Here is a 16,241-nt window from a genome sequence, read left to right as displayed (position 1 = left end):
CGCACCGAGTTCTCATGCGATTACGCTGGTGTGTGACCTGAGTTTTCACACGATTTGACTGGGGTGCGGCCGGGGTACACGCTGAGTTTTCACAAGATTACTCTGGGTTGCAGCCGGGGATCACGCAGTGTTTTCACGCGATTTGGCCGGGGTACGTGCTGAGTTTTCACGCGATTACACTGGGGTGCGGCTGGGGATTGCAAGGTCTTTTGGCGCATTTATTGCGGGGTGCGGCCGGGATCGCACTGGGTTGTCACGCAATTTTGCTAGGAAGCTGTATGCTGGATAGGAGATGGCGCAGCAGCTTGCGCCGTGTTGGGCATTTCACTTGCTTTTTACTGCTCGTGGAGGCGTGCTGGGGGCGTTACTGGTGCAGCTTGATGTTCCTTGCTCCACGGCTACTGATGCCTCGGGAAATCCATGAATATGCGTGCCGCGCAATTGTTTCTCTGTGCCACGGTTGGCGCAAGCTTGTTCTTGGCATGCGGCGCTTGCGCCTTTTCTACACAGGATTCTATTAATCGGGCCCTTAATGTTCAACTTAGATGGTACAATAATTTTAGCTGCAAAAAGCAAGCAGATGAAGATACTGGAAGAGGAACAACATACAGAGGTTTTCAACAACATGACAGTGGTCTGTTTGATTGTTACTAAGGACAGATTATCTGTACCAGAGCAAACCTTTTCAGCAGCTGTCCTTGACGGAATGGCAGAATTGCAAGCACTGCAGAAACCGTCATATGTGAAGACATACCATGACCTTGCAATTGAATTCAACATAGAAAATAGAACTGTTTCTGCTCAAGTATGATGAAACTCATTCAGAAATTGATACTTCGCTAGAAATTTCACTTGAGAACTCCATGCGAGGGAAAGGAGCAGGAAAAGGAACACCGGCTGAGTACAAAATCAGAGATTCTACAAATATTGAAACATTTTCAATGAGAACCCTCCTACTGCATTCTAAAACTAAAGATGAAATAACAGCTTACCTCTGAAAAAAGCAATTCTGCATGCACACAGGATAAAAAGAATTCTGGCAGCCATTTGAAAAAATTAAGCCAAGTAATCAGATGGAAATGATGTTGGAGAAATTGAAAGCACACATGTGGAGGCAGACACAAATAATTCCACACCCCCTTTGTGTACCACGTCGTCATGCTACTACCCTCTAAATGTTGTCATCCAATACCAATGTTTTTGCCCTTTCACTGTGGTGGTTACTATTTTTCTCATCTGACAGCATGTTTGTCATAGGAGTTAGAACTAATCGACAATTTATAGATCTCAAACATTTGTGCTCCTGCTTAGGGCCTACAAAAGTGCAGGCATTACTAGGCCTTCATGCACTTTCAGGGTGTGATGTTACCGGGTGCTTTACGAAGAAAGGAAAACTATCTTTCTGGAAAGTTTTCAAGACTTCAAAAAAAAAAATCCTTGAAGCTTTGGGAAGACTGATCTCTAGAAGAATTTAAGAAGGAAGATGAACAATTGATAGAGAGATTCATTTGTCAAGTCTACTTAACAGGAACAAAGATTTTGGAAATTTGGTCACTGCGTTGGTGGAAGAGATGCAAAGTGAAAATCTACAGACAAGAGCCTCTTTAATACTATACATCTTAAGGGCTCATTACCAGGTGAAGGAGTGGAGATGCACTGTATACAACAACATCCAAATCTCCCAGGGCCACCACAATTTGGGTGGGAAAAAAAAAGATAGCCAATATTCTACTACGTGTACACTTCCATGTGCACCGTAATCAATCATACAGCTGGTGCGGTGTCCATGCGTCAAAGGACGGCGTCTGCTGTGCATTGCAAATGCCGAGCTAAGTCACTAAGGTGCACAGAACTAAGTGTGGTGGCAATGAAGAGCTCTGAGATAACGATTTTGTAGATGATGAAAATGAACTCTGGGACGAGGATGACCTGTAAAACTTTAATTTCTCTCTTCAAATATAAATAGCTATTGGAGTTTTAATAAATAGTATATTTCAAAGAGAAACTTGCAAATTATTTCCAAAATTCTAATTTAATGCGCATACAGTGGAAGGTTTGCAATGAAGTAGCAATAATTTACGAGGCTATATCTAGGAAACGGTAAAAGATATTTAAAAAAATCCTTTTATGAGCTTTTCTGTTACTTTAATCAAATTTAACAAAAAACCCACGTAGCACATTTTTCATAGAACCACCCTAAAAGCAGTTACAGCTGAAAAACGAAATAAGTATCCATAATGGTGGCCATCTTGGATTAATGACCTCACACAGGCCCTCTGAAGAAATTCCAACAAAACACCTGGTCGTACATGGTTGTATGTTTCATTATCAATGCAACCCCAGTAGGCATACCTTCCCTGTATTCAAAATCCCACAGACTAGGTTATTGTAACAGATGCCCCTTAACTATAACAAGCGAGTACTAGATCTATATAAGCCACTGAAAGGTGGGAGGAAACGGTTTAGGGCATCATTGGAAACAGGTCCATATGGCCAACAGTACAGACCGTAACTTCGGTCAAACAGCCCGAATTTGGTCCCACCTCCCCTCTAGAAACAAAGTAACCATTAATGGTTAGTGTAACACCATGGCCCTCATTACAACTTTGCCGGTCCGGAAACAACGGTGCCTGTAAGCTTACCAGCACCTCTGTTTCCGGACCAGCAAAGTACAAGCCTGCGGGCGGGTTGCCTTTACGCCCGCCAGGTCTGCCCTGGCGGGCAAAACCGCTCGCATACTTGCATGGAAGCACCGGCACTGTTGTTAACGGTGCCGGTGCTTCCATGGTCCCCATTCGGGTCCTATTGGACTCAAATGGGAATGGGGACTAACAATTATTGCCGCCTGACTTACCGGACCGCTGAGGCTGTAATGCCCCAGTGTTTCCGAGAAGTCAGGTGGCAATAAATCATTACATGTCCGGCGGCAACCTGCCGGTTTTACCGGGCACGGTTACCACCGGACCCGTAATGAGGGCCCATTTCTTCTTAAGACAGACTGGATTACAGTGATTTCATATACACAAATAAATCAGGTACCATCTAAAATGACAGTCTTTGTAAAAAAAAAAAACTCCAGGACCAAGGGTCTCAGTTCACGTAAATACCTTTGTAAATTACTTTGCAGGAGTTTCAAACATTTCCAAATGTCATAGAAATCAATGGGGCAAATCTCATGTCTGCTGTGGTTACAGAGAAAAGTCAGGCACCCACTCCCTTTTACCCTAGACGTGCAGCAGCAGAGGAAAATAGTTGAGACAGGAGCCCAAAACACCCAGAAAGAGTTTCCGCTTGGGGTTTGAATTAGCAAGTCAGGATGAACTTGTTGCAGAGGGAGCACAAGGTCCACTCCAGTGAACGAGGATCAACAAGGTAGCTTCAAAACCACACTACTCCCGGAACCAAGAGAGCCCCTCCAAAACTGATCCAACTATAGAATAAGAACCCCAAGAACCATGGGCAGGTACTCACAGTGCGACAGATGAGTTTGGTTGCAGGGTTTCATTGAAGCTAGTGGTGGTTGGGAACTCTTGGGGAGTGATTTGGACCCACCATCCAGCAAGGTTCCATGCGAAGAAGGTCCAACAAAGACTACACCTAGAGAGGTGACCCATGAGGCAGACATATCTGTGGCAACAAAGATAGCAACAGTAGCACAGAAGAACCAGGCGCATGTCCAAGGTACATTCGAGGGTGCAGGGGACAAGGGGACAGTCCCTAGGTGAAGGAAACAGCTGTAGGCGATCCAAGATGTCCCATGATGAAGCGGAGGTGGCGCAGCAGCAAGCCACACATTTCAGAAGCAGGAAGCCCAGAAGGAGCCAGCTACTTTAGAAACGTGGGCCAGAAATATTTTACCAGTTCAGCCACTGGAGGTGGGAAAAAGTCCAGCAGGAATGGCAAGAAGCAAAGGAAGAAAAGCCATGAAGAGGATTTCATCTGCATGGAAAATAGCAGGATGTATGGACAAAGGAGCCCAGGTCCAGCCACTAAGGCCAAACCAGGACATTCAACATAGGCCCATCTAGGTGAGAATCAGAAACAGATCAGAAGAATACACAGGGGCTCCTACTGATAGCATTCACAAAAGAGCTGGTCAAACACACATTTTGGCAGTCCCCTACACAATGGCTGCATTGGGCTACTAATGAGGGAACCATGGCTACAACTCTGGTGTAGTCAAACCTAATTCACAGCTGCCACAAGCCCACTCCACAGTACACTTTCAGAGCAATAGTAATCACCAAGCAAGCAAAACGGAGTGCTTAAAAAGCACTCCTGTCCTGATAACCGTTTGTGCCAGTACGGACAGCATACTATAGTGAGGGCTGCAGTGACAGAGGGATTTCAGAAGCCCCACTGGTCACAAAAGAAAACTACAAAAAAACACCGTAGCCAGCTAAATATTTAGGGGACTCAGGAAGTTAGTGAAACATAATCCCAAAAACGAAATTCTAGCAAAACATATTATTATTATTATAAACACAGAATATTTGTCGACAGTTTAACATGACTACCCGTTGATCGGGAAGAAATAGAGCCTACATAGATTCTAATAGGGAGGGTAAAGCCTTCCTACAATAGAAAGGGTGGTATAAGAATATTGCTGTACATGCTCATGCATACTACCTGTCTCAGATGTGAGTGTTATATTTTCAAGAATAATCCACAACCTGTTTGTGAATAGTGTCAGAAATTCACATCTAAATGCACATCTAGGAGGACACCCAACAAGAAAGCTTAATGTACCTGACCTCACTGGCCGCCAGAATGTTTGAATTGATGCATGTCAGTAATTGGGGCTTGCCCATGGGCCCCCTCTCTAAATACCCCTTAAACAAGGATGGTCTGGATTCCTTAGTTAATTGAACCTGGAAGCCATGTGCTGAAGCACAGAAGACACCCAACAAGGTACAGTTTGAGAAAGTTTCGCTGGTGCCCAGTTTCTTCCAAGAATCTTTCTGATGGGACAGGACAGGGATGCTGGGCTTAAGGGGCAAGAGGGAACCAAGCATTGGCCATGCCTTCACACTTGATCACTGCTCCCAGGAAAGCCCTGCTTAAGGGATTGCCAGTAGTTACAATGTTGCAAGGTTTTCAACTCTCATCTTGCCTTCAGAAAGGCACCAGCTACGAAATGGCTAGACCATAACTATTGGGTGCTATACAACAGTGGGCCACCTGTTATGCTCACCTGGCTCCCACAGGGGTGTCGTGCGGAACTGGACAGCCACGGTCTCCACCAACGTGATGCGTAGTGCAGAGATGACTGACTGGACTGACCCACCTAGCTTCGTCTGCTTGACCCGTAGAAGTAGTCTCCTAAAGACGGGGAAAGGGAATTAGCCACCCGTGGATTTGAGTATTAACACCTCACTACGTCCCCACTCATCACTTCTGACATTCCCTTTCACAAAGCTCACCTTATAGTTTTGTATGATGAGCTCTCCATCCTGCGAAGAATGCAGGGGCGCGTTGATGGCCAGTTACTTCACTGGCTTGAGGATATTGGAAGAGTTCTGGACAAATCTTGGCTCCAAACCTCCGGGCGAAAGGCCTTAAGTATATAGCTCTAATGAGTTCAAAATGTCCGATTAATCACTCTTGTCCAATTCCTCGTTTCTTTTGCAGCTTAGACCCAAAAGATGATCGTCTTGTGGCAGCTGAAAGCGTTCAGGTAAGAGTCTGTTTTGTAACACTGTCCGGTAAATGCTGCCAAGGTTTAACTCCCTGCTTTCTCTTTTCTTGCAGGTGCAGCGTAGGAAGATTTGGCATGCTGGTGGATTATACCTCCTGCGGTAAAATCAGGTAAGCATGTGGTGGCAAGAGATTGTCCTTGTTTGTTCCCTTGGCTCACCTTGTTTTCTTGTCCCCCTTAGGCGCTGGAATGCGGAAACCAGGTGATGGAGACAGCACCGGATCGTAGAGATGCTGCGAGGAACAGTGAGTATGGCGCGGCGCGGCGCTGCTGCTGGCGATGCGCCAGGTTTAAAATGAAGTCTGTTTCTGGTTCGAAGATGCGCTGAATCGGAAATCAGGTAAGAAATCCAGTAAAGTTCTTGTTCTAACCTTTCTTCTTCTTTCCCTTCTTTCTAGGCGCTCTGGTCTCGAGGCGGGCGTGGCAGGATGCGGACTGCAGACACGGTGAGCGTTACGCTGCTGGGTGCAGAATAATGCGAAGCATGTTCTGCTCTTCGGGCGTGGTTTAAATAGCCTTCAAAGTAGTCCCAGGTAAGTATTGCTCCACAGCCACACTCGAGTAACAAAATAGTCCCTAAGATAAAATAGTCCCTTCAAGCCTCACATGGGCTTGGATGCCATCAGGTAAGTTTTAACATATGAGCCTGGCGCCTATGGCGCCAGGACTGATGTCCCATATGAGCCTGGCGTCATAGGCGCCAGGACTGTACCCAGATAGCCCCCTAAAAGGGGTTGCTGGGTTTGCTCCAGGTAACATGATGCCTGCTTCCGGGGTTGATGGACTGGATGCCCGGGGGTAGGCATCATGACACCACCTAGCAATAGGCCAAAAATTCCTCTTAGCCAACCAGAAGTCTGTATTTCTTCCACTATTTCTGAGGGGGGACTTCATCCTGTTTCAGCAAGTACAGACGACAAGTTACGCATGGTGTACTCCATGTCAAAACGGATACTCTAAAGTTCTGTTGAACCTTCACATTTGTGGTTCACTAAAGTAGATTCAAGAACTAAAATATTCCTCGCTACCACTACAGACGTACGGAACCCAAAATATTGATCTCGACAGACATTACTTTAGTCAATGTAAAACTGTGTGAACTGCGTGTATTCTTGTGTCCCATAGAACACTCTTGCTCACACACAGGTATGACTAGGAGGGCTAGGAAAAGCGCAACGATTGCCAGTTTGCCTAGGTTTGGGAAGGTAACAGCACACTCTAAACACTGGCTACAATATTCCCTTTGACATTCTTGGGTAGATCCAACTCACTTATGATGGGAATTCAGACGGATTACCGAATGTTACAGATGTCAAATACCCATGCCCCTATTAGAGTGGTACGTAGAAGAGGAGCAGAGAGCCATAGCTAAAGAAAATGAAGAAATTCTGCACCAAAAAGACTCAGATCTTGTGCATGCCTTTTTGTTTTTGATACAATGGTTACAACATACCATCTAAACCATACAGCCACAAATCAATATTGTTTAAAAGGTCGCAATTGGAAAATGTAGTCAATTAACAAAGGCAATAGAAGATAACTCAAACCTACCTGTGTGTCTTCTGTTATGCCGTATTAAAGAACCCTTCGTCCTAAAGGCCACTCCACACATCTTGCATTTAAAGTCTCTTGTGCTGCTGTGTGTGACCAGATGTGCTTTCAAGATACTGGACTAAAATGAAAGAAGAGAACAAATAAGTGGACTACACCAACTTGTTAAACAACACAATCTACCAATGCTTGAAAGCATACAAAGTTCTAAAACATTAAATATCCTTATTTCGAATTTGACATCTACAAACTCTTTACTTGTATTTCATATGTCACCTTGTTAATTATTCATATTATGGCAACATTTGTTCGGACACTATCACAGTCGTGCTTCATAGCAATGTACCACCAAGTACACTGCGGAACACTTACAAAATACCTTTGCCACAATAAGAATAAATAACAATGGCATATGTTATACAATTAAAGAGTTTGTAGATGACAAATTCGAGATGAGGATACAATAATACCCAGAACATTTTGAACGTACAAATCCAACAAGCCAAAATACCAGTCATACCCGAGATTCATTCACTACAAAGGATAAAAGCAATAGACTAAACCTTATTTTGAAAAAAGTACAAAACTAAGGAATGGGAACATTGACCCTGAGGAAGCTCATTTGAGAGAAATGTGTGTAGGCCTTGCATTTGTATACAATTAGTAGTTCAATATTTTTGAATGTCTATGGGACAGTGAATCCAAGATTAATCATATATCCTTAATTGAAATCTGAACTAATAGAAATACAAATTACTGGACTTTAAATTGAGATAAATATGCGCCCTAAAATACAGAAAATTGGGTTATTTTTAAAAACTGTCATTGGCATTTAGGGTATCAAGGTAATTCTGTAATCAATGCGGCTGCCTACATTAACCACTACACCAGAGCCAAGTCCAAACATAAATTATATCCAGTGTCTGAAAAACTGTCATTTACTTTATATCACAGATGGTTACTCGCAGAGAAGCTTCAAGAGTTTTTATTGCGCTTTTTTTCTGGCAGGCTGTTGGGGCTGTCCCTCCCTCTCGTGTCTAAATACATCAAGTCCTACCTAACCAGGTGTTCCTAATCCCCGAGTTAGTATATACTGACAGTTTCTCCCTACTAAGTTCTGTCATGGGTAAGAAGAAGCACTAAAAGCAAATGCTTTATCGGTCTAAATTCCCACACGGACTTCCTAGACTGGCCCTACACCATCAATTAGATTATTTTTAAGGGAGTGATAGGGTTGTGCCTTAGAGAGGCTCAAGTACCACTCGGTTTTCCCCTCAGACCCGATGTTCTCCATGATCTCCTCGTCCTCTCCTCCCTAGATCTTCCTCCACTGTGCCTCAAATCCTTCACTCTCACCCGCCACCACCCTTTGATGTTATTAGTCCATCCTGCATACTAGTACTGCCACTCCTCCCCACATTCTCCCCAATCGCATTCCTTAAACTCTCCCTGGAGTGAGTGGCAAGTAATGTCTTCTCTGCAACACCTACGTCCACACACCCTCTATTCCCCCACCCTACCTGAGACTGGGTGATCTGAATCCCCACTGCTTCCACCACTGGTTGCTTCTAGATTTCTTGCAGAATAATTGACCACCATCCCCCTCCTGTTAGCTCCTCACTCCCTCATTTCTCTGCATCCCCTCACCGTATTCTTCCCCCTATGATTGCAAAGTGCTCTGTTGCTTCCTGAAGCTAGACATGCGCTCAATTAGCACCCTAATAATGCCTCCATCCACTCCCTCCAACACTCCCACTCACTGACCTTGCACACACATTCACCACTCTGTACCACTTGCTCTCACCAACCATTACTTCACCTTTTCCGCAAATTGCCTCGACGCTCCAACCCACCATCCTTCATCCTGTTGGTCTCTTGGTCTGCCACCTCCTCCCATGACCTCCACAGAAAACCCCACAACTTCCTGCTCTTGTACCCAACAGTTCAGATATAAAGAGGGCATCTCAATCAGTTACCTAATTTTTGTAATATGGCCGTGCAATTATTTGAGTTCCTTTAATGAAGTTAGAAAGGAAATTATTTAAGATGATTTACTTTCACATACTGGCTCCTTTGTGGAGAGGAGTGTTGCTGTGTGGAAGGAGCTGACTGAGTGTCCTCCTTAAGAATTTGAAAAATGAAAAAAGCCTTTGTGTCCTGGTGGAGTTATTCGGATTTGTTTTACCTAAAATCAGATTTTCCATCTCTTTTGCAAGGCTTTAAAAAAGGCATTTGTGTGCTATCAGCTGAATTGGTGTTTTTCATTTGGTTTGTCTTGGCTTTTGCAACAACAGAGTTTGTTTTTTCAGGGAGCCATTTTGCACTTCCCACAATCCCTTTAAGAAATCCAGGCTTCCAATAGGCCCGGGGAGTCACCTGATCCCTTCTTAATCCTATTTCTACAGTTATCCTAGGGCAACCTTGCCCGGGCAGACAGCAAAGAACAGTGGATTAGGGAGATTCCTGTTGGTCTGTTCCCCTGGGGGCCAGCCAGTCACTGCAGCCCCCCTACCGACCCAAAGGACCACTGAAAACGATTCACTATCACAGCCACATGAATCCATAATACTACATTTTACTGCAATAATGAGATGGTAGAGATGGTACAGACGGGAGGACCTACGCTTGTGGTATCTATTTCTTATCTGATAACTGTGCATATCATTTGCAAGTTGACTGCACGTTAGTCATTGATGCATGTGTTCTGCAGGTAAAGTATAGAGGATCCCTAAACTATAGACAGTTGCCCTAGGGATTGATACACTGTTTACAATACCCTTGTCCCATCTCGCACTGCAACCCATAGAATACAGCAGAGTCCCACAAAAACTTCAGTCCAGCGGTGCCATAGCCACTGACATAGTCTTTCCTTATGCCTTTGTAATATGCACTGCATAATTTAAAATGCTTCAACCTAGTCATTTCTGCTTATCATGGAATGTCAATTAATATTTGCTAGCATTGCATTTCTCCTTTTATTCACAGGTTTGCACAGACTACGGTCTTCCGAAGGGCGTTCATCTACCGCAGCGCTTCAAAGCCATACTGACATTAGGCGATACACAATTATAAAATAACATAGCATACCTTAATCCACTAATAAAATTGTTAGTACAGACTTTTTTCTATGGGAAAATTCAGTTTTTGCATAGGTTCAAATGGTAACCTGAAAAGGTTATGCAGCGTTTAACAATTAAAAGGATGTATGGATTTGTGTTTCTGAATTGGAAATGTAAGAACAACATAAACATATATTTTTGAAAGCACATTGTTTATCTAAATTCCTTGGAATGGATTGAAATATGGAACATAAAAGTGGCTCAAAAGAAAAATTAATGTGGTTAGTGGACATCCATGTTGTGTGCCCATATGAAGATGAAGTGTCACAAAAATGAAACTATGAACAATCTGGCAACCAATTTCTTAACCTTATTAATCAATAGGGAGTCAAAATGAGTGATGCATGGACTGTGACGAAATCTCATTTGCTGACACCCCTTTCAGGACCTTCGGTAGACTCGAGCGAGCCACTAGTTGGTAGGGAAGAGGGCAACTAGGTATTACGAGGAGTCCTTCCCAAGCCCTGACTCATACTCCCATTACCATGCTGCGAAATCTCTGGGGTTACAATAGTATGACCTATACCCAGGTGTCTGGATAATGAGAGAGATAGGGGAAGTGATACCAGCTGAGTAAGCCCTGGATTAGTCAGTACTAGGGTACAGCCAACATGCAGAACACCTATCCTCTGGTTCAGTACTAGGGTACAGCCAACATGCAGAACACCTATCCTCTGGTTCACCTGAAGTGCCCGCAGAGGACACAGATTTCCCATTTCCTCATGCCTCTTGAAGTCGAACAGATTTCTCAGACACTATCATAAAATGAGTGGTCAGGGAGTAGAAAGGCTGAGCTGCCTGAATTCCTGTACAGCATACCCGTCATGCAGGTCAGACACAGAAGGGTAGGGTTGTCATTCTAGCCCATTGGGTCGAATCATTCCCTATTACAGCTTTTGCCGCAGGGATCACCAGAGCTATCAAAGGGCAGAAGAGGAGGTGGGAGTGGGGAGAGAGAGTGAAAAAGAAAATAAAAATGAGAAGGAGAAACATGCAGAGAGGTATATATCGAACACTGCATCAGACCGGGCCAAAAGAGAACAGCATGCAGCAGACCTAATGAAGGCTACATCTCCGAGAAAATACATGTTGCTGGACTGATTCACAGTAATACCCTCAAGCGAGGGGGAAGAAATACTTACCGGTAGCCATTGCAGTTGTGCCTTGGGTGCTACAGCTCTAGGGCTGTGTTTAGGGAATACTGGCAAGGTAAAATAGCCTTGTAGATGGACTCTTTTTGCTATTTTGAGCACCTCGATGCAACCACCTTTTTCATAATAATTCCAGCTCCCCTGGGCATTCATCTCAACTTGTGTCCCTTTGTACTTTAAAGAAAAAAAGTAGCAAACAACCGGCTCCCGCTGAGGTTTGCTTGTTTACCATGGAGAAATTGAGACTTTGGTTTACAAACAGCACTGTTTTTTTAGAATTTTGAGGAAGTAATCTGTTATTACATGAATGCCCCCTGCCTTTGTAGGCACTCAACAACCCAACCTGTTGTGTTACCAATAGAGGTGTGGACTATATTTTTGTAACCCCATATAAAGTCTAGGATCGCTAGGTCAATATGGTCGTAGGTAAAATGAATGTATTTCATGTCAGCACTTTTTTCCATTTCTATACAATGAAAAAGACGAACAAGTTACTCTCTTACCTGGTAACGATCTTTCGATGGGATGGTCCGACGACGTATTCCACATCTATGACATGCAATCACCACAGCTGTGCTGCTTCGGAAAATCTTAGGCGTCTGCGTCGATGACGTCTATACGCCGCCCTCGAGGACCTCCTCCGTCAGCCGACGTCACTGGATGTTATAAGTAGGACGCACGACGCCCATAGCCTCAGTTGTAGTTTTTTCCCAGAACGTGTAGCACCAGTCTTCTGCCAGTCTGACACACAAAGCCTTGCGGAAAAGTAAGCTGCAATCGCATAAGAAATTCTGTAGCGGGGAAGGCAGGGAGGGAGCGATATGGAATACGTCGTCGGATCATCCCATCGAAAGAACGTTACCAGGTAAGAGAATAACTTGTTCTTCGAGGGGATTGGGTCCTCTGACGTATTCCATATCTATGACAGACTCCCAAAGCAGTACCAATGCAAGGAGGTGGGAAAAGAATTTAGAAAACAGAAATTTAGAATGCCCAATCAAATTGCGGAGTAAAGGACTGCCTTGCCAAAGACCAGATCCTGCCCACGGATGGAATCGAGGGAGTAGTGACATACAAAAGTATGTACCGAAGCCCAGGTGGCTGCATCACAGATGTTACGAAGAGGAACACCCCTCTTTAGGGCAGTAGAGGCAGGCATAATCCTGGTAGACTGGGCCCGCAAGCCGACCGGTGGGTCCTTACCAGCCAAGCAGTAACACTCAGAAATAGCCAGAATAATCCAGCGAGACAAAGTCTGTTTCGTCACAGCTTGTCCCAAACGCTTTCCAGCGTAACCAATAAAGAGCTGATCGTCCACTCTGACCCGGGACATGCGTGAAATATAAAAGCTTAACGCTCTCCTAGGATCAAGCCTATGGAGCCTCTCCTCTTCCTTACCAGGATGTGGAGGAGGATAAAACGTCAGAAGAACAACCTTCTGGCCTAAATGAAATTCCAGCACCACCTTCGGAAGAAAGGAAGGACAAACTCAGACAATCCTGTCCTTAAGAAACACAGTGAAGGGTGGCTTAACTGAAAGTGCCTGTAACTAACTCACTCTGCGAGCGGAAGTGACCGCAACCAAAAATACAGTTTTAGGAGTTAACAGTCATGAATGCAAAGGCTCAAACGGAGCACCCATCAGAAACTTGAGAACAAGGTTCAAATCCCAACTGGGCACCCGGAAAGGTGACGGATGGAACACATTAGTGAGCCGTTGAGAAACTGAGAAATTAAAGGAATTTTAAAATAGGAACACTCTTCAGACGAGCGTTTAAATATGGACAGCGCCGCCAGGTGACCTTTAACGGTACCCACTTACAAGCCCCTGTGAGCCAAAGAAAGCAAAAAAGAAAGAACCATGGGAATGTCACATGCAAAAGGATCCACATTCTTAACCCTGCACCAGTCGCAGAACTTACGCAAACGGCAACGGTACAGGGACTTTGTTGCAGGCCGTCTGGCCGAGAGCAACATCGCCATCACGTCTTCAGGGAGGTCCCAATCCTTATACCTCAACATTTCAGAAACCAAGCGTGAAGGTTGAGGGATCTGACCTCTGGATGGAGAACCTGACCCCCCCCCTCCCGTGAGGGCAGATCGTCTCGGTAGGGAAGACGACGTGGAGGGCAGATGGACAATTCGAGAAGGTCCGGGTACCACGCCCTCCGGGCCCACGCAGGAGCAATGAGGATCATCTGGGAACTGAACCTCTGTAACCTCTGCAGTACTCGCGGGATGACGGGGACTGGAGGAAACGCGTACAGCAGTGGGAATGACCACTCCATCACAAACGCGTATCCTAAGGCTCCTTTTGGAGGAAATTCCCACAAGCAGAACCTCTCGCACTTATGGTTGCCACTGGAGGCGAAGAGATCCACTTAAGGGGCCCCCCAAAGGGCGAAGATCTCCAGGAGAATCTCCTTAGCCAACTCCCACTCGTGAGAGATCGCGCTCTGCCTGCTCAGAGTGTCCGCCGTCTTGTTTTCATCTCCGGCCAGATGAACTGCCGAGATCGAAACTTCCTGCTGGATTGCCCAGAACCAGAGCTGCATCGCCTCCCTGCACAGAGGAAGTGACCCTTCCCCCCCCCTCCTTTTTGTTGAGGTAGTGCATGGCCACAGTGTTCTCCGTCAGGATCAGGACATTCTTCCCTCGCACAGTCGGCAGAAAAGCCTTCAGGGCTAGCCTGACGGCCCTCAGCTCCAACAGATTGATATGGAGTCTGGACTCCGGTGACCAACGACCGCTGACTGTCAACTCGTTGGCATGAGCTCCCCATCCCATGAGGGATGCGTCCGTCACAATCGTCACCTCTGGCCACGGTAGCCAAAATGGAGCCCCCTTCATCAGATTGTCTTTGCCGGCCCACCACAGAAGGTCCTGGGTGACTGAGGACGGCACCTGAACAGGGTCCGGCAACCTGCTGGAGGACTGAGACCACTGGAGCTTGAGTGCCCATTGCAAAGATCTCATCCACAACCTGGCCTCTGGCACCAGAAGAATGCAGGATGCCATGAGGCCGAGCAATCTCAAGAACTCGAACACTGGGAGACTCTGGGCAAGCTGCAACTTGTGCACCATCTGCTGAATGTGATGAGCCCTCACCTGGGGAGGAAAACACTGCCCCAGGGACATGTCAAGCACAGCTCCGATGTACTTGAGCCTCTGAGTTGGTGTCAAATGGGACTTTAAGTTGAGGGAGAAGCCCAGCTGACAGATCCAGGACTTGCTCAGGAGAGCGCACCCTGATCAACCAATCGTCCAGGTAGGGGTAGACTTGAATCCCCCCCTTTCCTGAGGTGCGCTGCCACCACTACCATGAGCTTGGTGAAGACCCTCGGGGCAGAGGTCAATCCGAACGGCAGGACCCGAAACTGAAAGTGTGAGTCACCAACCACAAACCTCAGGTACTTCTTGTGCTTTGGATGTATCGGCACATGAAAATAAGTGTCCTTGAGGTCGAGAGACACCAACCAGTCCTGAAGTTAAAGGGCCTGGAGGACTTGAGAGAGAGTAACCATCTTGAACTTGCCCTTCCTGAGGAGTTTGTTCAAACCGCGCAAGTCCATGATGGGTCCCAATCCGTCGTCTTTCTTGGAAATCAAAAAATAAGGGGAATACCATCCCTTGTTCCTCTCCGCTACAGGCACCAGTTCTATGCGCCTTTCTCCAGCAGGGATTGAATTTCCTGCGCAAGGAGCGGATCCGGACTCTTCAAGGAGAGATTCCCTGGTGTATTGTCTTGAGGCCTCTGCCGAAAAGGAAGACAGTAGCCGTGGGTTATGATCTCCAGAACCCACACATCTGAAGAAATGGCGCGCCACTCTGCAAGATGCTGCGCCAGCCTTCCCCCAACCGGCGAACCATGGGACATGGCCTCAGGACTGAGCTGAAGCAGCTGCGGCGTTGCCTAGGGCAAAGAGGCAACAGCCTGAGCAGCCTTGGCACCTCGAGTACCTTGTTTTCCACCTCTGGCACTCCTACGTTGGCCTCTTTGACTGGCAGCTCCTCTCGCTTTACCAAAGGATGAGTAATAACAAAAAGGAACCTCCCCTCCATTGCTGTGCCCTAGGACGAAAAGGCAGAGGTTGGCGAACTGCAGCGCCCAACGACTTCGCTGCAGCTTTGGAGGTCTGCAACCTCTCAAGGCTCTCGTCAGCCTTGCTGCCAAAAAGATGTTCCCCATCAAAGGGCATATTGGGGAGCCGGGCCTGCACATCAGGAGCAAACCCTGACTTCCGCAACCACACAAACTTGCTTATCACGGTGCTCGCCGCCATGGACCGGCTGACGCAATCTGCCATGTCCAAACCCGACTGAATGGCCTCACACATGGCATCCTTGCCATCCTGAACCATGGCAAGGAAACTATCCCGTTCGTCCCCTTCGGGAATATGTTCAGCCGCTAAGGGAACACAGTTCAACAGAGTGTGCGTGAAACGTGACAAGGCACAAACGAAGTTGGCCGCCTGAAGCGCCATACCCCCTGAAGAAAACACTTTCTTCGCCCAGCCGTCAAAAGGTTGGTCATCCCGATCAGGAGGGATGGTAGGATCCGACGCATGCTTTGCCGGGGCCGTAGCCGCCTGCAACACCAAACTCTCCGGAGTGGGGTGCTTGGTCAAGTAGCAGGGGTCTCTACTGGCTGGGCGGTATTTTCACGGTAAAGACTTGCCCACTGCCGGGAGACTCTCCCAAGCAGTCCAAGCCGCCGCCACC

General features: G+C 46.4%; 1 protein-coding gene across 3 annotated transcripts in view; it reads right to left on the bottom strand.

Moving 5' to 3' along the window:
- E4F1 (E4F transcription factor 1) overlaps nt 1-16,241 on the bottom strand; it is a 1,100,649-nt gene that overhangs the window by 748,624 nt on the left and 335,784 nt on the right. For all 3 annotated transcript variants that reach the window (XM_069647347.1, XM_069647348.1, XM_069647349.1), the window contains one exon: nt 7,250-7,370. In XM_069647347.1, the coding sequence (XP_069503448.1) occupies nt 7,250-7,370 (121 nt within the window). The remainder of the gene's footprint in view (nt 1-7,249; nt 7,371-16,241) is intronic.

Source organism: Ambystoma mexicanum, chromosome 2q (genome assembly GCF_040938575.1).
Source record: "Ambystoma mexicanum isolate Mex_15411 chromosome 2q, UKY_AmexF1_1, whole genome shotgun sequence".
In the NCBI taxonomy this organism is placed as follows: domain Eukaryota; kingdom Metazoa; phylum Chordata; class Amphibia; order Caudata; family Ambystomatidae; genus Ambystoma; species Ambystoma mexicanum.
The sequence above is the reverse complement of the archived record's forward strand: the minus strand, read 5'-3'. Positions and strand labels throughout refer to the sequence as shown.